This window comes from Hemitrygon akajei, chromosome 14 (assembly GCF_048418815.1).
Source record: "Hemitrygon akajei chromosome 14, sHemAka1.3, whole genome shotgun sequence".
In the NCBI taxonomy this organism is placed as follows: domain Eukaryota; kingdom Metazoa; phylum Chordata; class Chondrichthyes; order Myliobatiformes; family Dasyatidae; genus Hemitrygon; species Hemitrygon akajei.
This window is the reverse complement of record NC_133137.1, coordinates 12711790-12736641: the sequence shown is the minus strand read 5'-3', so window position 1 is coordinate 12736641 and position 24852 is coordinate 12711790. Positions and strand designations below refer to the sequence as shown.

Genomic DNA, 24852 nt, shown 5'->3' with positions numbered 1-24852 from the left:
CTGACCTGCTGAGCTCCTCCAGCATTTTGTGTGTGTTTCTTACTTTTAGATAATGGTCACTAGTTCAAGAATTTTTTTCCACACCAGTAAAACATTTTCCTCACATTCATCCTGCCTACATCCCTATGATCTTGTTTTAGTCAAATGATATGTCACTCTTCCCATCACAGGTGGGTACAAGCCTAATTATTCATCCTTTCCGCATTAGGCAACCTACCCATTCCAGGAACTAGTCATGTCAAACTTTCTCTGAAAGGCTCACACACCTCCTTAAAGAATATGAATATGTATTGGGCATTGCACCAATGCCCAATACAGCTGAAACAATTAGCTGTGTTAACTTCCATCAGCAGTAATTATTTGCATTATTCCAGACCTCCAACTCTATTATTTGTTTGGATTATTGGGAAAGAAGAGCCCAGAGGAAATTCACTACAAGGCTGTGCTTCTCTTCAATCGCATTTTCGATGTCAGGGTATAGATTCCGACTGATCAGAGCACTGGAATTATAATTAGAAATAGCATAAGAAAAGGTCATTTGGCCTGTTTCCCTTGTGCATGTCCTTTGTTAGTGCCAGACAAAGGATCTACCCTTCTGCACTGTACACACTTTCATTTATTAATCATTTTTAATGGTACTATAGAATTTGCTCCCACAACACATTTCAGATTATTCATCTCAGATCATAAAAGCTCACTATGTAAAGAAATGCTTCCCTATATCCCTTAAATCTATATTCTCTGGTCACTGACTCTCTGGAGCCACTAGCAATCTTTCTCTTTTTTCTTCTAAACATTTATGATTTTGTACATCTCTTTCAAGTCTACTTTTAATTGTATCTCTTCCAAGGATTATTCCATTCTCTCTGATTTTGCCTTGCAGTTTCAATTCCACTCCCTAGTCACATTGCACGTAAATTTGAATTAAGGCCACCACTTGCTTCATAAAAGACAATATAGATTATATGGTCTAATCAATGTCCATATTATTATTTGTAGCTTTTATATTCTGTTACTAAAGCCAGTGATGCCAGCTCCTCTTCAAATTAACCTCCCACCTTCAAAATCTTGATTAACCCAATTACTTCTATTTCTGTACATCTATAAAATGACACTATTTATTTCATACAAAATGCTGGAGAAACTCAGCAGGTCAGGCAGCATCTATTAAAATGAATAATTAGGTGACGTTTCGGGCCAAGACCCTTCATCAGGAGATTTAAGGGGTCTTGGCCTGAAAGGTCAAAGTTCAAAAGTTCAGAATAAATTTTATTATCAAAGTACATATATGTCATTCTTTTTAACCCTGAAATTCATTATCCTGCAGGCATACTCAGCAAATCTATAGCATAGTAACTATAACAGGATCAATGAAAGATCAACAAGAGTTCAGAAGACAACAATGTACAAATGCAAATACAAACAGATAGCAATAAATAATGAGAACGTGAGATAATGAGATAAAGTGTCTTTAAGGTGAGTTCATTGGTTGTGGGAAAACATCTCAATGGGTGGACAAGTGACTGTAGTTAACCTTTTGTTCAACAGCCTAATGGTTGTGGCGTAGTAACTGTTCTTCAAACTGGTGCTGTGAGTCCTGAGCTCTTTTACCTTCTACCTGATGGCAGCAGCAAGAAAAGAGCGTGGCCTGGGTGGTGGCAATCTCTGATGATGGATGCTGCTTTCCTGTAGATGTGGTCTGTGGTTGAGAGAGCTTTACCTGTGATGTACCTTTGGCAGGATTTTCTGTTCAAAGGCATTGGTATTTCCATACCAGACCGTGATGCAGCCAGTCAATACACTCTCTACACATCTATAGAATGCTAACTGTTTATTCATTTTCTGAGTTCTGCTGAGTTCTTCCAGCATTTTGTGTGTGTTACTCTGGATTTCCAGCCAACTACAGACTATCTTGTGTTTATAACTTATTTCATATTACCTCTCATGTTTCTTCCTAAAATCTATCACTTCACACTCTAGTGTTTGCTTTCAATGTCCTCATCGTTGTCCATTTTACCAGTTTTTCAGTTCCTTCTGAGGCTGATTATCATCTGTCATATTGTTGAAAACACTTCCGGTTTTGTATTGTCATCAAATGTTGAAATAATGTGATATTTATAGGTTCATCAGTCATGCAGATTTTTAAAACTGATGGAAAACTTCTCTGTAAACCTACTTGATCAGAAGTGTCATTTACCACTGATTTTGCTTTCAGTCACACAGGCACCTAATTTAGTATCAGTGCAAAAGTCTGCCAAAACATTATCAATTGCAGAGTTCTCATTAGTCTATACCCTTATCTGATCAAGTCTCTTGATCAAGTAAATTAAACACTATTTGCTTTTCACAAATACATGATGAACTTCATTATCCTATATTTTACTCATTACCAAATGATTGGTTTTTTAATCTCTAAAGTATTCACGCTTGCCATTGCAGTTACCGACAGCTCCACCCCACATCCCCTAACTTTAAAGAAAAGTTTACACCATTTACAAACTGCCTTCATAACCATTGACGTTCAGAAAATATGAAAATTGTACCTCACCCTTTGCAATTACCACCTTTAATTCCATAACGTATCCCATTCACATTAGGTAATATATCTAAATTGAGAATTACAAACATTTAATTAACTATATGTATCCAATAATAGCCTCCTTTTGTTTCCAACATTACCAAGATTCCTCTTCAGCTCAACAAAGTTACCCCTATGCATAGAGTTCTCTTCCATACCTATACCAACCCTAACAATTTTGTAATCTTCACTCATCATCTTCATGGTTCAGGAACAGTTCTTACCCTTCAATCATCGGGCTTTGGAACCAAAAGCGATAACTTCACTCAATTTCACTTACTCCATCACTGAAATGTTCCCACAACCTATGGACTCACTCTCAGGGACTCTTCATCTCATGTTCTCAATATTTATTGTGTATTTATTTATTATGATTATTATTATTAATGTTTGTATTTGCACAGTTGTCTTTTATACACTGGTTGAGTGCCCAAGTTGGTGTGGCCATTTACTTGATTCTGTTATGGTTATTATTCTGTTATGAATGTATTGAGAATGCCTGCAAGAAAATGAATCTCGGAGTTATATATGTACTTTAATAAATTTACTTTGAGCTTTGAACAAAAAATGTTCCAATAAAAAAAAATGAAATCTTTATTCCACAGACTTGAAACAATACTTCTTTCTTCAACATAGGGGTGGCAAATTGTTATCAAGAAAATTCATTAGTACTCACTCCCGGTTAAAGATTTGCCTTTCTTCAGCTTTATGTATATGCTGAATTGGAATCATTAATAACTATTATTATCAATCCTCTGTAGTTTTTGTACTTTGTTGTAAAACGTATGCTGTACACATTCTCCCATCCATAATCTCCCTCCCAATATTTGGTGACCTGAAGTTCAGTAGTCACTCATTTTGATTCTAACTAAAGGATCCCATTCTGGAGTCACAGAGATGCTCCGGATGCTGGAATCTGGAGCAACAAACAATCCACTGGAGGAACTCAACTGTTCAGCAGCCTCTGTGGGTGGGGTGGAGAGGGGGTAAGGAATTGGTGATGGTTTGGATAAAAGACCCTGCATTGGGAATTAGGGGACAAAAGGGAGATAGCCAGTACAATGGGAGGGGCAGTAGGGAAACAGGAGCCTTAGGTGATTGGTTGACTTAGGTCCCATATTTCACCTCTCAAGTAGAATAATGGTTTATTTAATCGACACTGTCTGATCCCTGACATTTTGATCCTTCCTATTGTTTGTGGTTGCATTGCTCAGTTCCCAATGTCATCCAGGACTCTGTTATTAATAATACTCTGCAGATACATCCGAGGGCTGACAACCTTATTTATCGCATCTTGTGTCGTTCTGTACATGCAGTCCTGTCACTTAATTTTGCAACTGTCAATGCCTGAGCTACACCTTAGTATGGTGATGTTATCTTTCACAGTTCTCTGTGTACCAAATTGATTAGATCATGCTCATTCTGGGTTGGTACCTGTGCTGGATGTACTTTGTGCAGCCTTGGGGTGTCCTTGCTGTCATAACCATCCCATTAAGTGGGACAATGGTAATGTTTGAGCAGTGGTTAGAGACTTCACCCTACACATGATTTTCTGAAAGTTTGCTGCTGTCAAAAGGATCTTAGATTTACTTTAAAATATCATTGATCATGACAATTTAAAGGCATAAAAATCATTTAAAAGTAAAGAAAACCTAAATTTACTTACTAACATCTTTCAGTCCTCTAAACATAATTAAGTAATTCATTAAGTCTCATCAACCTAAACTTACCTTTTTAATCAAAGTAAGGCACATCAATGAAAAGATTAAGCTTCTGATACATACAGTAACCTGCCCAGGCATAAAGCAGTGGGGTCAGAAGCAAGCTGCATCCAGCCTGGAGTATAGTGCTCTGCACTATGTCAGCGGTGGACTGGGATGTCAAATCCAGTTTGTTCTTGACCTTTGTGTTGCAAAGTGCCGATGCAGAAAGGAGGAGCTCGATAAACCAAGCCAACAGTTCTCCACAGAATTGGTGGCTGAAAGTCAGTATATTGCAGCCCATTTCTTCATTCTAATGCCCACTGCTCTACTCATGGTCCAAATTCACAAAATGTCAATGCAACATTGGGCCTTGCCATTGATTAGATGAAGGCCAAATATCAGAAACAAGTCAAAATCATCCTTGTTATGATAGAAAAGGGCATGCCTAGATGAAAGTCCTGGCTGACATGCAAATCATTCAGCATCTCAATCAATAGACAAAGTTACCACATAGTATAAGAAAACTCATATTTTACAGTAAAGTCTAACCACTAAGTTGTAAAAATAATCTGCTATTAAAATGCTGGAAATATGTAATTTTTTACCACTTATGGCAAGATAAGCTGCTGAATTAACACACACAAATATTTCCATAGGCCTTGGCAAGGGTGTAGCTGGAAGGTAGTCCTGCAATGGCCCAAAGTTGTAGACAGGGGAAGATGAGGAGTTTATACTGCATAAGTAGCACAACGTAAATTATTTTTACAAGCTCCCTCACTGTGGAGAACTAACGTAGATGGTTATGGCTTGATTCCAACGGTGCTACTGCACAGATCTCAAGTTTGCAGTGACACGGTTACAAAAATAACCTTCCAAAAATTATCCATGAATAAATTATTTCTCATCTCACTTTATCTCTGCTTGAGCCTCCAATTTGCAAATCATCCTTGTAACTGCATTAGAATATGTGAGTCATCCTTCTAGATTAGATTAGTTTTATTTGTCACATGTACATCAAAACATAGAGCATAATGCTTGATTTGCTTTGATGATCAACACAGTCCGAAGATCTGCTGGCACCAACGTAGCATGCCCACATTTTACTAACCCACGCGTCTTTGGAATGTGGGAGGAAACCGCAGCGCTCGAGGAAACACTAGTGATCATAGGGAGAACATACAAACATCTTACGGACAGCAACAGGAGTTAAACCCACGATCACTGGTGCTGTAAAATGATCTGAACTGTCATGCTGCCATGTCACTCACAGAGCAAATATTTCATTACAACAGATAATTTAATTGCTTTTATTCTTTGATTCTGGCCTTCTGCAAGACTAACCTACTTCCCTTTCATCTGTCTTCTTCTGCTGCAGTTGTTGGGAGTGCCTTCACGTGCTTTTATCCTGGACTATTCTGCTAAGTTTCTTTGGCACTTTCATTTCCACTCTTAAAACCCACCTCGAAATCGATCTTTCAACTTTATTAACTCACCAAGCATTCATTCTTAATAGTTTTGCTTTATAAAATACATAGGTTGGTATCCCACATTAAAAACAGTATATAAATAAAAATTATTATATTGGACCAGGCACAATGAGATATATTTTATGTTTTTAATGTCTTCACAAGCACATGAAGTACAAAGCAATTTCCCTGTTAATTACTTCCTCTAGAAACACAGGATAAACTGCTCATTATGAAATGTATGCTTGGAAATTATTGTTGCAATGCCACCTTAATTTATTACTAGCATTTGATGAAGTTGTTAATATCACAAAATATAACTTTTCCTGCAAGAAGCAAGAATTGGCCTGTTTGTAGGAGGAAAATGAAAACCCGATCATCTTCCATGTAGCTTTCTCACCATTACACTATAAAGATTTGCAAATATTTTTATATAATTTGTAACTATGGTAGTTTGTGTGACCATGTGAATGAGGGGATAGGGGAACAAAACTAATTAATTCACCCATAGATGTATCTTTTTAATACCATCCTATCGTGCTTCTCCATTAAATCATTGCAGTTACTGGCCCAAATGTGAAATTCCTACCTGCTATTTCTAAAGTTAAACTGGTATACTCAAGTTATGTATGTATATGACTTTGTAAATGATTTATGGTGCTTTGAATAACGAGTGGACAAAAATAGCGCAATATAAGTAATGTATCGAAATTTCAGAAAAAAAGTCTTCATAAACTAATGAAATTGAGAGTGTCGCATCAGGGTTGGGTAACAGAAGGAACAGATATTGGCTTCAAGACTGAAAGCAGAGTAGGTGAAGGCAAACTCTTAACAGAAGGCAGGAAATGGATTATCAACGTTCAGTGGGAGGATCACTGACACTCACAAATACTAAAGGTTTAAAATAAAAAGAAAAATCAGCGGGGTTGTTAAAATTAGGAAACAGGATATGCTAACGGAAAACACTCTGCAGGTCTGTATCTAAGTACAAGAAACATAAATAAATTTATGGGTTAGGCTATAATTTGAAATGAGTGGTAGCACAGGCAAGGATGAGATAACATATTTTTACTAGAAAAAATAAGGAGGCCAAATAATACATAGAAAAATAGTATTTAAATATAGAGGAGCAACAAAATCTTGAAGTTCAAATATAAAAATTATTAATAATAATGATATGGCCTGAAAAGACCATAAACTAGAAGAATTATGGTTCAAAAAATGAGTACATTTATACTAATCGTGTATCTAGCCTAATTTAAACCACACCTGAAATTCACTGTACGATTTTGCTTGCCACATTATGGATAAAATACAGAAGTATGCAAAAACAGTGGATGATATAAAAAATGTGGTTTATAGCAATCAGGAATGGTCAGGACTCTTCTTGAAAAGGAAGGTCAAATGGGGGACCCAGTAGTTTTCTTCAAAGTCATGATTTTTTTTGCAAAAGTAAATTTTCATGAAAGCAATAGCAAATCAATAAGTTATTCACATAATGAGGTCACCAATAGTTTCTGCAGCAGTTTGGAAATTAAAGAATTCATTCAGGAGTGTGAATGAGAAGATTACACTCATCAATGGTTGAAAAGGCATACATTGGAAAGAAGGAAAAAATGTGATCCCTATAATGTCATACAAGGGAAGATTGGAGAGGTTTAGAGCGGAGCATAAACTTGGCATGGTTTAGGTTTGTCAGTTTTTTGGTGTGTTGTGCATTTTAAGATGTTTGATGGATCAAACATAAAAAAAGAGAAGTTTTTCTTTATGTGTGAGGTATCTCCAGGCTCACCTTAAATAATAAATCTTGCCTTCAGTGTCCTTTGCCATGGGGTAAGTATGAGTGATCTTTGTCGAGCTACAGACCTATCACTGATATTAGGGTGAGAAGAATGTTACGTTTTTCCCTGATTTTCAGTAACAGCTGTTTTGTTTATATAAAGGTTAAGTGCTGAAGTGGAAAAGTGAGGTATGCTATGAAATAGTGATAGACACATTAGAATACTGCAGCTGTGTAATGCAATTCACTGGGCCTGTAGAGGCTAAATAATCCCCTGCAGCAAATAATGTAGCCAAAAATCTCCATGGACTCTTCTCTTCCCACAAGCACCATTTAATCAAAACCTGAAATAGCTTTGTGTATTATGGTTGTCTGGGATGCATGAAGTTGTACACACCTTTAATATATAATATATTTAATATATGTGTTCAAAATTTTAAATTAAAATGTTTGCAATAAATAAATTTATTTTTAAAAGGATTAAGTGAATCTTCTATCGACACTCCAAATCTTTAAACATTATCAGCATACTGACCCTACTCCTAAATGTCAGATTCACTGTAAGGGAATAAGTAATCTCTGAAGCAATTCTGCAACTGCTGGTCTTAGACTAACAACACCTCACTGTAAGATCATATGCAACGAATGTTCTCTCATCCGTCCAATGCATCCTTGCTTACTAATTATCAGCAAAAGGTTATAATAAAAATAATTTAGAAAGGGCTTTAGTGTTTTAAATAAGCAAGGCCTTGAAATTAATCTTAGTGAATATTAATGTGTGAAATAATTTATTTTTTAGATTACAGAGCAATATTCTAGTTAGAGTTAGCACGTTAATTTTTTTAAAATCATTATTTCCACAGCATAAATTCAAGTGCTATGTAATGAACATTAGACCTAATCTTATGTGAATGATTTGCAGTATATTGAGCTGATAATATTTATATTTAGTTCTTTGGAGCAGCACAATAGCGTAGCAGTTAGCATAACGCTATTACAGTATCAACGATCTGGGTTCAACTCCCGTTGCTGTCAGTAAGGAGATTGTACATTCTTCCCATGAACGTGTGGGTTTCTTCTGGGTGCTCTGATTTTCTCCCACATTCCAAAGATGTATGGGCTAATTGTCACATGGGTTTAATTGGGCAGCACAGGCTCGTTGGGCCAGGAGGGCCTTTTACTGTGCTGGATCTCTAAATAAAAAGTTAAAAATAAATATATCCCCATAAACCAAATGGATTTTTCTCATTGTTTAAGTTAAAAAAAAATTTGTTTTAATTAAAAGTAGTACCAAATAACTGTGATGTAAAAAAACTTGATCAAATTTTATGATCATATGAATGATGAGATGGAAATGGTGGGGCTTATTTTAAATCTGCTATCCTAAACTGGAACTATTAAACAATATACTGACTTTTCAATTCCACTGATCTTAATAGAAATTAGGGAGAATCCATAGAGATATCTGATTTATAGGAGCAGTTTTACCTTAGGTTCAAGTTGAAAATCTGCACAGAAGTCAAATTTTAAGTCTTTTTAAAAATTGGATATCTAAAATATTTATATTATCATTATATTAAATATTGTTTTATCTAATAAACCTGCTGTGTGAAATAGAAGAATATGAACTACTTGTATAAGAATGGATTTAATGCTCAACAGATAGCACTTGAAATTATGCTGTTCAAATACGTAATGTTAAACAAACCACTTAACATCTTCACCTTAAACGGATTAGCGTTTTATTAAAATAGCAAACAACTGCATGTCATACAGCGTTGGTATATTAAATTTCTCACAGTGTAATTTAAGGCCATGGCTGTTTAAACATCTAAAGCATTCACTAACTTCCCTCTCTCTCTGAATGGTGCACATTCCCCATGCTCAACGTTACCGTACTTCTGCAAATATTCGAAAGTGTACCCATTGAATTATGGTAAGTTAGTACAAATGCTTTCAGGAAAGTTTTATTTACAGTACTTGTGCATTTTTCCTCCAAACTTTATGAAAAAATAAATAGTTCCCCAATGTTTCATATATCATGTGTAAAAGGCTCTTTACTCCACTCATATCTGCTTTAGGCTTTCTTTGGGCGTGTGGGAAAGTGCTGTTTTAATCTGATATTTAAACACACAAAACAGATTCCTGTATACATATATGCATATGATAATAAAATGTAATTAGAGCTTTTGTTGAATTGTATTATCCAATTTTGTTTTTAAATGCCAAAGTAATTTCTTCTATGACAGTATTGAATGATAATCAATTTCAGTGTGGCTAAAATGCTGTATTCTTTCTTATACATCAGAAGCAGTGATCCATCATCTTGACCATATGCCCACAAAAGTTATTGTTGCATACATGTAATAAGTTATAGCTTTATTACTCCACACCATATTATCTCTAGTCAATCTGATATTGCAAAATACAACTTTAGGAAACCTGGATGTACCTTATTCTAGAGGAGGGTGATGATCACCAGGGATGAGAATAAAGTGGTGGGGTCAGCACTATACCCAATATTTTTGAGGAGCTGAAGAGCACTACTGCTTTCTTGACACACTTCCCTATTCCTTTCCACCCTCGGTTAAGAGTTTCTTGTCATGATCTGCTCTGTCACCTGTAAACCTGGTCAAGGGGGAGACGATAGCTGCTCCAATCTTGAGAAGCCAGTTGGGGCATGACACGTATGATCGGCCCTGACTTCTTAAAGGGACATGAGTCAGAGGTAGTCAGTAGCCCTAGTCCAGCTGGCTCTTTGTATATTTTCCATCCATGCTGGGTCGAGTGTCAAATTAGCCACTCGGTCTCACAAAACAGACAAATGCTACAGAAATGGTAAGGTTGTCGCCCAGTGTGCCAGTGAGGCATGGGAGGAAATATAATATCATTGATGTAAATTTTGGCACGGCAGAATTGGCTTAATCTCTTTTTGGAAGATGCAAGCGTTATAACTCTTAATTCTTCCAGATCTCAACTTCTACCTCTTGTTTGGGCTTCACTGAATTTCACTTCATCAGCAATGAAGAAATGGTGGAGCAGACTTGATGAGCCAAATGGACTAATTCTGCTCCTATATCTTATGGTCATATATTAATAGACTAACTAAAACTGGAAAGGCTCTTTTATGTCCAAATAGAGATAGGACATTATATTCATGCTACAAAAATTCAGAAATTCATAGTACATCAATACATTCCATCCATGTGTGGACAACTTCACGTTTCAGTTCTTTGGCAACAGAACAACATAGTGCACACCATAAAATAACAGCTGAGTATACAGTCTCCAAAACCAATGTCATCAATATCATTACAACTATTATTTTATTTTGCATTTTATCTTAGATAAACAGCTGTGCTCACATTACCTGATAGACAAACCCATATCCTCCACGGCAGAAGCTTATTTACTGTCACACCTGGGTCAGTAATACCTAACAGAGGGAGACAGCTGGCCTTGTTCTTGTAGGCGTTGTTCACTGGAAGGAGATGCAAACCCTCTCTCTGGCCAATGTTCACCACACTGAGGCCCACAAAGAAATATAATTAATTTGTGGAGCAGACTCAATGGGAGGAGTAACCTAATTCTGCTCTTATGTCCCGAATGGTCTAATTCTGCCCCTATGTTGTATGGTCTTTATAGGCCATGCATTGGTAGCACACAGAAACCGCGCATAAATTGGGGACTAAACCAACGAGAAACTACCCACCCTGTTGGCAACCAGCTGTCCTACTGGGGAACAAATCTCCAGTTCCTACATTAATTTCATCAACCACCCCAGAGAACCCCCGAAATCTGAGTGGGAATAAGCCATTGTCAGTGATGAGGGGACTAACTAAGGAGAGGGAGAAACGGTGCCCATACTAAAAAAAACTGAGTTAAATTCACAAAGCTTGACATTAAATCACTGTCATTTTCGTAATTTAGTCGTGAAATCTATTTCATTAAGACGTGGAATATTCAACTTACTCAGTTTTTCTACCTTCTCAAGGATGAAAACCCCTATTATTCTCTCTAGCTTTGTCCTCCTCTAGGTCCCGATTCTTACTTTATAATGCCAAAGATCAGGAATAACAACCTCTAATTATTCTTGAACCCCTACTGCCGGTACCCACTCTCACGCACCTTTATTTCATTAAGGTGAATTCCTTCCTCTTCCCTTTCCAGCCACTCTCCTCAACAGAAAATTTACCTTTTTTTAAAATACATTCCACACTTTACTACGTGTTTCCATTATCTTTTTTTTCCCCCTCATCTCTGGACTTTGTCTTATTTTCTGTAAGAGCGGTTTAACCAGTCATTCGCCTCAACGATCATGATTTGATTCTGTGAAGCTCCCCTTGGCTTGCTAAAAAACTTCTGGGGATTATTTCGGGGCGCGTCCCGGTGGTGAAAGCGCTGCAGGAATGGAAGTAGTTGTTGCACGTTAGCCAGGGCTGACGTTTGATCTGGGGCAGCCACGAGGAAACTCGTCTGCAATTTGGAGACAATTCCCAGTTGCTGCTCCAACATGTTGATGGTATCAGGTGCACAGAAAACTCCACCCTCTGTACCACAGCTGTTCAGTGACTTAGGCGCACGTATACTATCTAAACCAAAACGTTACTGTATATTGTCCGTGTGTCACGGTCCATAACTATGCAGCGATTTGCTCTATCAGAAAATGTCATTCACTTCTTTTGTATCGTGCCCTTCAATAAGTTGCTGCTGTTCCCCGCAATCATGTTTATATTAACATCCCACGAAAGAAAGTGGGATCAGATAATTATATTGTTCAAGTGCTACCAAAACTTGAGACCAACTTAAAATTTATCGAGCGATCTGTGCATCTGAACACAACTGTTCACACGAGATAAAACGCAAAATAAAAGATTCGTCTACGGAAGACGATGGTAAAAGATTTGTTACCGGACGCTTTGTGTTCAGCCGTCCTTTCATAATGTCCCCAACTGCGGGACGAGCCGTTTTATTTTTTTTTAAGGCGGTCCCAAGGCGACAGACCCGGTACAGGATCCCCGTTCCTTTTCCGCAAAATAGTTACTGCTTTTGCCGATCAGTTATGGAAGTCATCTAGTACTCTGGAGCTCCACCGTGTGGAGTGAATGCGCGTGTTCATTCCACCAGTCTAATGCACTGAGAATGCTCGGTCAACCTCTTTTGTTATGACCTCGACGCGAGCCAGAGCCAATTTGAAGACCGATTTGTGCTCCGACTATCCTGAATGAAGCCGTGCCCCTGGGCAATGTTCAGTGGGTGAGCAGAGTCTGGAGCTGAGGGGACTTTCAAGCCTGGAAGCAATGCGGCCTTGGCCCCTTGCCATTGTTTCGAGGTGTGGAAAGGGTCAGTGCGGCTGGACACCCCGGCGTCAGGCTTCTGTTAAGCGAACCGGTTGCCAAAAGGAAAGGCTTGTCGCTCCGACTGAAACAAACTAATTGACACCTCCCTATAGATGGCGCCTCACGCTTCATCGGCTGCAGTAAATCTGCCGGCCGGCCGGCTCTGACCCGGCTGAGTAATAGAATGAGGCTGAGGAGAACACACATCACATCGACATTTATTAACTACGCGTGGTCCTCAAAATTGATCATTATCGTCGTATGTACTCTATTAGTAGGCGCGACTACCTACTTAGTAGTCTCCCGAACATCACGTAGTATTATTTAAATTTGTTCTTCAGTAACGGTTTAATTAATTTGCTTTTTGGCAAATTTCCATTCTATTCTTTTCCCTACACGAAGATTAATTCAGACAATCTCGCACGCTGAATTTTATTTTACAAGGTAGTTTTATTTTTTTTAGGTTTTCTATATATTGGATTCTTCACCTGACAAGTCTGCAGAAGCCCACATGCAGATCAGAATGACTTAAATTTTGAAACAGAAGGCATCTCGGTAGATAAAGAAGAGTTTGGCAAATAATTAAAACTTTTTGTCAGCGTTTACTATTATACGATCACTAGTAAATGAAAAACAACAGCGTAAGGATAATGATTCAATACTTTGGCGGACGCACAATAATTAAATAAAAAAGGGTCCTACGGGAAATTAAATGGTTTCGATTCATAGCATACCTCCTCAGTAACGTGCAGGGGCTGCATATTGAGCTATCAGACCACACTACCGCATTAATTTGAGCTTCTCCAGACACGAAGATTTTCAAATGTAGGCAGTCTCAAAGAATATTGAATCTTCCGGTTATGTCTTAAATCAATTACATTGAAATATATTTTCATTCGTTTTTCTTCGTTTGTATTTTATATAGCTACTGGTGCTATGAAGAATACGTATATACTATATTGAATTTTTTGAATAATCTTCGTCGAAACATCTGGCCAACTTTGAGATATTGGTATGGGAACAATGCAATGATTATGCTCCGCGTCATAGTCTGTCAAACCCTCCCCTCCCCCTCCCCAAGAAAATCATATCCTAAGTCCTAATGAAACGATTTTCAATTACATATCTAGACAGGCGAGTCTGTATGTAGACTGACCATGAAGTGACCTTTACACTTTGCCCGGGTCACTGAGATTCTTCAGACTGCTAACCCCTAGGTGGCGCTCAGTGACCAGGGAAAAATCCCTACCTTCAGCAATCACACATTGAATCAGCAGAGGCGCCAGGTGAATGATATGCAATGATAAAACAAGCTTAGCGCATTGTTTACCCTGATACAGGAGCGCCGCTAAAGTTATTTATTAACACAATCATCAACAGGTCAGTGGACATTGTTCCCACGTCATCTTCTGCTTAAGGAGCTCTTCTCTATTAAACATAGTGGTTTCTAACCATTTAATAAGTTTTCAAGGGATGACGTCTTGAAAAACATTTTCTAAATGGATTTTCGCTAACCTGGTTACATAAACAATCGCATGTTACTGTCCGTAATTGGATTTAAAATTAAACTATTCTGGCGAGAGTTGCACATTGTCATAACTAAGAAAACAATCATGGTAGTCCACAACCTGGCTGCCCTTTCGCTCTAGGGATTTCCCTTCGCTTAATGAAACTGACATTGTATTTTGTATCTTTATGTGACCACAAATTTTTAAAAAACGCATTTATTTTCAGAAACGTCGTACTGAGAATTTTTTAAGCGTCTTGTGCTTCTATTAAGTCAAAAACCAAAATACAGATATGACTATTTGACTTTATTATACGACATAAAATAAACACTCGCGAACATGTATGTAGCATGTTCACTTACAAATTCTAACCTCAGATCTCGGCTCTAGAATTGTGATGTCAGAGAGGGTGGCATTTTTAAAACCAGTGTTGCACTTTTAACTTGAAAAATTCAGTACTCTGTCAAGTAAAACTACCGCTTTTTGTCCACGGATGCGCAAGAATAATAATTGAATTGCTGCCGCAAAAGGGAATGGAAATGCCATCTACTTGTTTCGTTGAGGTTTTAGGGAATCACTGAGTCCATGAATTTTACAGTTGGGGGAGAAAGTTTAACAATTGGGGAATGGTGTGTGTAATTCATTGAGAAAGCTTATCAAGGCAGCTTCATGTGAGTAATACAATTGGAAGAAAATTGAGTTTTCACGATACAATGGAAAGGTTACCTGGCACAGTGTGAATGGGGTGTACTTATCACAGAGGGAAGAAACTTTTATAGAAATAAATTAGGAAATACAATGACGAAGATACACAAAGCAGTGGGGGATTGGGTCTGTGGTAGGAAGGGAGAAAATTTAGGATTGATAATGGGTTTAACGAACAGAGAGGTAACGATATTGCAGACAAAGCGCATATTATCAAGAACGATGTAACGAACTGAAGAGTCAGTAGTATACAGTGGGACGATGAATACAGGGCGGCATGTAACACAGTGGAAAGGGAGAGATAATCGACAGCACGTGAGGTAAATAAAGAAATCCATCACAGTGTAGAAGGCAGGTATAACAATGTAGGAGGACCCATGACAATACCTTGAAAATTGATAGAACTGCTTGCAAGAAATTTCACACCTAACAGTAAGTGAACATTTTTAAAGCCAATTATCAAGTAATACAATCACCCCACCAAACTCATCTTCTACAGATTACTCTGAGCAGTTGATAGGAATAACAAGTACAAGAGACTTGGATAAAAATTTATTGAAACATTTTATGAGAACTTCAAAGTGAAACCAATAGTACAAGGAAACCAAGAAAATTCAGTATTTTATAACACAAAATATACCTTCATTTAGTTTTTTTTAAACTCTCGGCACTTTCAAGCTGTAAGCATAAAATTTCTATTCGTCTGGACACACCAAGAAGCCCACCCTCCCCCCAACAGCGTCCTCATTACTTTTTAAGCAACATGTGAGCCCATTTTTTTGTTACTCCGAACTGTAAAGACAGTAGCACTTTAACACTGAAACAATGGTAAAAGCTAAAAATGGCACATCTTGTACTCTACAAAGGTTTTGTTTTAATGTAGGAAGGTACATTACTAGGTAAAATAGTGGTAACAATGCCGGCACTCTGATTAATAAGGAGTTGAATTGAAATGGGTATGACTAGCGAATAAAGGCTTGGAGCCTTATATACAGATGTATGTACAACAACAATAAATTAAAGAATAATTTCGTGTATTCTAATTTCAGTATATTTACACGTTATCAAATAATTATTTAAATACTTTATAATAGTCTCCGTTTCCTTCTGTTATTGCATATATATGAAAAGCAGATTGACATCTACAACCCAACTACGGATGGTGTCTGGAAATCCCCATCTTCCACTTTTCGGCTACTTTTTGTTGCTAATCTGGGAAACTCGATATGATCAAGGCTCTACACTAGCATTAAAAAAGAAACCAGATAATACGCGTATGACATGCAAAGCCTCGCTGGCTCTCGGCTCTCGCCGTCCTATCAGGGGGAACCGCTCCTGGTCGACCGATCCTGTTTGGTTTCCAGTCCACTGACCAGACGCTGGATGTTCTGCAGCTCGCTGGACGTTTCTTTCTCTGAACACTGCTTCGGAGACAGGGAGACGGATCCCGAGGAGAGAGTCGAGGACCTGCTGTTCAGCTCCGAGCCCGAGTCGAGGCCCGCTGACACAGGACTGGTTGCCATGCTGTTGACTTTAGCCTCGCCTGGGGTGGACATTGATGGCACGGTGGTAGTCAGCAAACTGCTGCTGTCCATTCCGGGGACGGGGAAGGTGTAAGGGCTATACCTCAAGCGAGGACGGACGGCGCTGAGGAACGGGTGGCGATGTATGGACGACGCAACTGATGTAGGAGCTCCAGCGGGCATGGACGCAGCGGCCGCAGCCGCCATGTAGGTGTAGGGATAAGGGAAAAGACTACCAAAAGGAGACATCGCAAGACCCTGTCAATGTAATAAGAAAAGGTAGTTTATAATTACCGCTAACACTGAATGCATCAGATGTAGCCCGCGTTTACTGATAAGCTGACCTTCCAGAGCGGAAAGACAATTACACTTCATGCAGTGATCTGCGCCGTTAATTGACGAAATCCCGCACACCGTAAAAGCTGGCAGCCGAGGTGTAAAGACACACCTTGGGAAGGTTTACCCCGTGCGTGGCTTTACCAATATTCTCCTCGCAGTCAGGGTATCATTTCTGTTGACGAATATAAAATGCGATGTACCCCGACTGCACAGAGCAAGCATTAGGGCGCATATGTTTGAAGCGAGATGTTCTAACTGAATATTCCAAATAATGGTAGAAAAATCACAGTATGAAGCCACTGGGCGCATTGAAACCGTACCAATGCCTTTGTAAATTATTTTTTTAAAGATCATGCACTTGCATTATTTTGTTGTTACGTGACTCTGCTATCTTAAATAGATTATATTATATCTGTCATGTAAGTTTACTTCTAGCGAGTAGTTCCTTATCTAAATGAATTTTAAATCCATTTCAGCATGCAGAGAGAGAATCGTCATAGTTAAGAGAGAGACAAGCAAGATATAGGCATACCTGAGAGGCCAGAACGTGCTGCTGGAGATGATAGGGTAGAGCGGCCGCGGATCCTCCAGGTAATCCCTGCTGTGAAGAAGCTAGGGGGTCCAAGCTGCCGATCCCGCCCGCGGAGGCTGACATGGAGGCCAGAAGGTGGCCCATACCTGCTGCCATATTTGGGAAGGCCCCACCCATAGCAAAATGGCTAGGGTGCAAGAGAAGGGGATGTCCTGCGCCCAATGGGGTAAAGAAGTGCTGACCAGATAAATTGTGAGAAAAGGCGAAGTTTTGTAAAGGTCCGTGGTTCAGGTGCGAGATGCTGTCCGTATGCACGGTTAGGGGTGAAAAAGCCTCTTTTCTCAACGCACCGGATTCCTCTCCTTTCTGATGGTTCCTGACTGGGCTTTTGATCTCCGATCCTTCGCCATTAACCACTATAGTGCTGGAGGAAGTGTTTGTCGGGCTCGGCTGCAAATCCGCCAAACTCTTATCAGTCCTAGCGCTTTCATGTTCTCTAATTCTGCTCATAGTGTCCGAGGGGCGTTGATGCGATTTGATAGCACTGCGCTCATCTTTTCGCTGTTCGGAGGTCGTGGACAGTTTCTCAGAATCTGTCTCCCCATGAATGGGATCATCTTTAGTATCTATATCGCTTTCTTCCCCATCACTCTGCAGAGCGCCTGGAAAACAGAGAAAAATAATAAATAATGTAGACTAACCAACTTAACTATGGTGCTGGCACTTTTTCTTAACAAGTCCACCACAGTCATCTTGCATACTTCAGGAGTTACCCATTTGTTAAGCTGGGGCAAACACCAATGCCATTTGCAATAGCATTTCGGCACAGAGAGATAGATCCAACATTTTCTCGTTTATTTCTGCATCTTTGTTTAAATAAAACGGAATTCCTGATTTTTGTTTGTAATGTTAAATACTCATTTGATGTATACATGGATGAATTGCTGAAGGTTTCTTAAAAATTCCTACATTGAGTCAAAAAGGAATATTGGTGTTTCACCCAAGTATCACTATTCCAGGGAAACGTCAGAAGTCTGAACTGCATGGTGTCCGGACTTAGTTATGGCATGAGGTGATTAGGATCTTTAATCCACACATGTCCCCAAATAATGGGCGAGAGAGAAAAAAACACAAACTCTGTCGCGCCTTGTAAAAAGAACAAACAGGCCCCTTGTGTAGCCAACAAAATAATAACCTTTTAAGTTGGCAGTCCCCGGAGTGGAAACAGCGGGAGATGCGGACTGAGCGAAGCATTTGAAGGTGGACTGCTCGTTGGAGGAATCATCCGATGTCCCGTTCTCTTTGGAGCCTTTCTGCTGTTCTTCGTAAACTCGCAGTGACTGGATTGCCAACTGTTTCCTTTTTAAAAACAAATAAACAATAACAATTTCAGTCATCAAATAACTGCTGCTGTTTCGTTCTAGAGCTCGAACATTTTAGAATTAATAGAGTTATTTTGAAGTCCGTGGCAATGCTGTATATTAGATAACTCCTTCTCATGATCTATAAAAAAAAACTTCATCAAACGTCGTGACTGTTTCAGAATATAACAAGCAAAGAAGTAATAATCCTCTGTATCGCCAAAAAAAAGTAACGCCACCACATTAGACATCAAGAATATAATGAGGGAGAAATAGACCCAGACTGAACAAAACTCACCTTTTCTCTCTCCTCCCATTCCCCGTGTCACGGAAGCCTTTGGCAAATGGGTTGTTGTCGATTTTCAACTGGGTTATCTATATGTAAAAATAACATGTTTTATTCTTCCCTGTGCTGGGAAATGCGACATAGTACCAACAATGTTTATTAAACCTTGACAGGCTCAAAGCATTACGCAGGAAAGTTACAAATGAAGAATAGTGACCAGACACAGTATTAATACCGAGATGTTAAACTTAAAATGTTGAATTTAGTTAAACCTTTTGCCACATTCTATATGCCAATGGTAATGCTGTACCAATAATTTACTCTACTTTGCCTTAGTGCGCTATGTTGCTACATTTATCTGCATTTTAATTCTACGTTTGGACTTTGAGATAGATCCACTGAACACTAACGGACGGTAAGAAGTCACCGTATAAACAGAGATGGCCCTAATTGTTGGTTCTTGTACAGTGATCCGAGCTTAGCTCCATGGTTTTCAGTGCGGAGTATTTGTAACTATTAAATGCGAAGGTCCTCGGTACAAATCACATATCTGCCCTCAAATAAAAAATGCTCCTTTCATGATAATCCCGGGTGAGTTGGTACAAGATAAGCACGCTCTTTATCAGGGAGAGGGGTGAAGTTGGCCTGGCGTCACCATCACAACTTGCCTCCCCCCCCCCCCCCCACCTTGACTACAAAGTCAACAGTAACTTTGTCATTTTCATTTGAAAGGGGTAGAGAATTTAATGAGATTGCGATCAGAGTCGTTTTAATAATGGGCTCGGTATGCAAACAAACTGAAAAAGTCAAAGCATGGATTTTAAGCTTTGCTCGTGTCAAATTAATAACCTTTTCGTTATCTGTTTATGTACTAAGAGTCCGAAATGAAACTCTCTTAATCAACGATGCGAAATTGTCAAGTCATTGCAATATTCACTTATTTGAAGCTTTTTTTAAAACAAAAAACATTGCATGATCAATTAGAAGTGCAATGTTGATTTAGATACTAACACAAGAATCTGATGTTTCTTCAAAACTATTAGTGCGAAATGACCAGCAGTAATTAAAATTTATTGATCATCGTAATGGACTTGATGCCTGTGCAAAGGGAACTCTGACCTACAGACGACGCGGTTCACCCCAATTCGCACACTTTCTAAACACGGCGCGAAATGTGCCACTTGTTTTTTAAATTATTGCAATTTCACAACAGTTTAGAACTCTGTTGAACCCTACTGCTTTGCAGTGCTGAACGACACATGCACACATACACATTCAGAAGGAGCAGTGTTTACTGGCATATAATTTAACCCACACTGCAAAACCTGAAACTAAGTGCGCCGCAATAGGTGGAATATTCAACAAGCAATAGTTTAAATGTAATTGCAATACTTCGTCTGTTCTAAAACTCGTTACTGACCAGAACGTACTAAATAATTATACAGGCAAAAAAAAACTTGGCCTTCTATCCTTTTGTACGTGATGTCTTAAATTACTGTGCATATTCAATATAATCTAATAAACTATATTTATAACAAGTTGCGAACTTTCATATATTTTGCTCACCTTATCATTTTGATATGCAGTTACGGCTATAAATTCTGTCTCAGGGAAAACGTATGTCCGAAAAGTACTGTAAGGAAGTTTCAAAATGTCGTTCGCACGAACAATGTGAAACCTAGGTTGGTACTTGTGCATGGAATTCAAAATAGTCTGAGGAGAATGAATTAAACAATTATAATTCTCTCAAAGCGAACACAGCTCTACACATTGTCCCAGTGCTCTGGGTACTTACTGCCAGACTGACCCTTGGTTTGCAGCTACTAATTTTAGCATAATATCATTTTACTCTTTAAATGTACACCACTTATTAATGTTGTTCAGCAACAACATAAACTAATGGGCAGTCATTTCTTTTACGAGTTAAAGACAGATTTCAGCAGAAATGTAGATCTGGCCATCTGCGTAAACAGCTGACGGCGAGGTAACCTCCAGTCCCCACCGCAGTTAAGTGCTAACAAAAATTATGCGATTTGATTTATATATTTTTGAATATACCTATACAGTCAGTCACAAACGGATTTACTTAAATAATCTGTTTTTTAATATGCATTGGTATATATAAACATAAACGTATAAATAATCCGCATCATAATTAACAAAGCCAGAAGATAATTTAATAATCAATGCTACAATTTTTTTAAATAGCGATTTTTAAACAAGCCTAGGCAATGTTGACATATCCACTGCATTGCGTTGTGAATGTCACTTTATATGTGTTGATTACGGAGGTCCAACTATCGTCATTGTTATTACAGTGGCTGGTTTCTTGTTCCTCCTTCAGCAAGCACAAGGCATAATTCATGACAGATTTGGCAAAAAAAACAATTTAAAAACATATTTCCTTTGTAAGACACTGTCCATTACTTCCAGATTTATTTATCAGAGAATTTAAAGAGTTGACCTAGGTCTTGTTACTTTTCTGTTCTATAAAACAAATTGTCAAACGTGTCCCTTAATGGTCAAATATTTTGAATCTCAGATACCCAAAATGGCCGATCGACACAATACCCCAGGTTAAGAGAACAATCATAAAACGCCGAAAAATATCAAAAGCAAAACCAGGCATAGTCCTCATGCCGACAGGCTTTTTGTGCGCTTTGTAAAAATTGAATATTTTTAGCTTATCACTTCAAGCTCAGGTTACTAAATAAATATACCACTCATGCGATTTTTTTAACTACTCGATCTAATGAGATTAATTCATAATAAAATATGAAACTTACAAATCCATGTTTATCGGAAATGTTGTTTGTCAGCTTCAGCTTGTGAAAAGTGACGACTTTAGACATCCATTGCTCACCAGTAGCTGGGCTATCTGGGTGAATGTACATTCGCTTTGGCATTTCAGGGTCAGCTTTTCCAGCTACCATCCAGCGTGAGTTGTGGAATTTGTATCTACAGTCATCTGCCGCCACAATATCCATTAACAAAATATACTTGGCTTTCTTATCCAGTCCCGTGCACCTAACTTTAAATGGCGGGAACATTCTCCTGTAAGAAATCGTTAAATTGGCTTTCTTTAGTAATAAATTGTCAGTTATTATATGCTCTACTTCACAAGCAATGTATTTTGTTGCTGGAGTTTAGATTGTCAGACAATCTTTATGAAATATTTGGCTTAACAAATCTCAGTAGAGTTACTTTATTATATAAAGTATAACAATACTGCAAAATAGATATTTGGAAGTCTTGTGAAACATTTAGAAATACTTATATTTTTTAAATTTGCATGCCAAGCTGTCGAAGCAGTAAGATTTAACTGGAGATATTTCACTTTAATTTTCAATATATAGTATATAAGAAGAAAAAAAAAGATTAAGAACTCTGTCCAAAGTATATGCATGTCTGGTACCTGTATAAGGCCACAAGTAACATTTATGGTTTTATAATCACCAATTGGTGTCATAAAAAACTGCGTGAGTTAAAATGTTACTCTCACAGGTGTCGTGGAAACAATCTACCATACGCTTTCCCTAGAGATAAATTACAATTCCTCTTTTGGAACCTACGTATTAGTTTGGGATGTTGATCGTGCAACCGGTGCATGCCATTTAGGATGCAGCTGCTTATTCCTATACTGCGTTTGCTCAGATCAAATGAATGGATAAATAAAACTCCTAAGTCAAATTCCTCAATAGGCTCCCTTCAGACAACATGTGACCTTCCCATCACAAGGAAGAATCTATTTAAATTAAATTCGCTACTATTTACGAAAGTTAAATATTTGGCAGAGGTTATTTCCTTCTTAGTCGGACGATCTAAGATTGTCGCATCTCAGAAAAACAAAGACGTATTGAAAAGGTATGGACACCCTTGCTACACTTCTCCAATGAATAAGTGACTCCAGATAGCGAGAAGCTAACAGCCGAGTCAAACTGTGTCACCAAAGCGGATCATTATTCAGGAAGCGTTTTTTTCCAACTGTGAGAAAACCTCTTGTCAGACTACACATTAAGGACACTGGCTACTTTTCTCAATTAAATCAATCTTGTGGGCTTAAAACCTACAACGGAGTAAGATACATGTATTATCTTGTGCCACAATTAAACGCGACTTAATATAAGAAAAACATCGTATGATTTTCCAGTCAGAAAGGCTAGCATTCGTCTCCTGGATGGATAAAAAGCGCTCTACCTTCCCGATTTGGTGATAACCATTTCAGTGCCACGCTTGTGAAACTGATCCCACAAATCTTTAGCTTCGAGTATAACTTTTGGGTCGTCTTCCACTTCTTCCTCGGGCTCCAGAGTCTTAAGAGGCCTCAGATGCGAAGGCTGGTGGCCCATTGCCGATATAGCGATTCCAGCCTCAGCTGCGCCGACAAGCTGATCCACAATGGGCTTGTTAAGTGCGCCCGGGAGTGTTAGTGAGGCCGCGCCGCTCGGCGGCAGGGCGAGCGCGGGGAAGAACGGAGGCTGATGTCCCAACGCAGCAGTCATGGAAAAGTCCGGTGCCCGGTGAGGTAAGAACGGATGATAAGCCATACTTGTCCCCGGAATGACTGGCTCTCTCATCGGTAAATTCATTCACTCCCCAGTTCTCAGTCGCACGGCCACTTTATAAGCATGGCATTATTACTGATAATATTATTGTTTCTTTTCTTCACATTAACAGAAAGTAAGACTGGTTGGCGGTGGCAGAGACGAGACGCATCTCCCCAAACAGTCAACTCTGATCTTTCTGTATGTGTGTGTGTGTATGTGTGCGTGTTGCGAATAGCTGAGCCCTGTTGATTGGCTATTTGACGCTTTCGGACCAATTGTATGGCTCCATAGGCGTGGTTTTGACAACTAAAGCCGGGGATAGATGAGTTATAAAAAGAAGGTGTCGGAAACTGTAACGTACAGCGAGCATCACTACTTCAGCCGTGTGAATATGTCAACATCATTACGGGGAGGGGGGAGTAGAATGGGCAACAGCCAATGGGAGCACACAGGGCCGCCTCAGGTGGCTTCACCCACCATCAACTACCAGGAAATCGGCAAGAAATCATCTGTCTGTCCACAAGCAAGCCGGGGTCTGCGCCAGACCGCCCCATTCTTGCCGTTACGCGCTGTCTCTGAAACATCACTTCTCCCTTCACACTAATCTGCCGCCGTCGCCGCCAACATCTTAACATGCCAGACCTGGCCAATTGCCTTTTATCTTTATTCATGGCGATTTCGTGTTCCTTCTTCCTCTTCCCCGGGCCGCGCCGCAAAGAGCGAGCGCTGCATTTAATGCGCTGTAACAAAAGCGGGCAAGGCCGTGTTGTGCCCAGTGCTATAATTGTATTTATTTATTGGCCAAGCTTTCAACAACAACAACAAAAAGCCTCATTTAACGAGTTGATTTAATTATCAGGACATGGCGCCTGATGGGCTGCTGCAGCTTAAAGACTAAGGACACTTTCTCTCTCTCTCTCTCTCTCTCTCTCTCTGAGCTGGCGCAAAAAGATTTGTAACTGCAAAGCAATCACATCGGCTAAATGCACGGAGATAGGAGCGGAACATCTAAAGTGATTAGCTCTTGTAACATTGCATTTTGGTCGCACATGTTTAAGGGCGCTTGGCGCCAGCCTGCTGACGTCGGGTTGTAACTACCGTCGCGTATCACTTTTCATTTTTTTAAAAAAAACCAAAATATCGCCTCCCTGATCTGTGAGTATATCGCGAGGAAAAGCTCCTCTA

At 39.0% G+C, this 24852-nt stretch overlaps 1 protein-coding gene across 1 annotated transcript; it reads right to left on the bottom strand.

Annotated features, from left to right (window-relative positions):
- Positions 1 to 15618: 15618 nt before the first annotated feature.
- Positions 15619 to 24028, bottom strand: tbx3a (T-box transcription factor 3a). The gene is made up of 7 exons (XM_073065475.1): positions 23318 to 24028; positions 21907 to 22174; positions 20687 to 20833; positions 19133 to 19209; positions 18669 to 18832; positions 17474 to 18135; positions 15619 to 16860 (listed from the first exon to the last, which is right to left on the bottom strand). Exons 1-7 carry the CDS (start codon positions 23707 to 23709, stop codon positions 16399 to 16401), a joined length of 2172 nt encoding a protein of 723 aa, XP_072921576.1. The 5' UTR covers positions 23710 to 24028; the 3' UTR covers positions 15619 to 16398.
- Between the last annotated feature and the right edge of the window lie 824 nt (positions 24029 to 24852).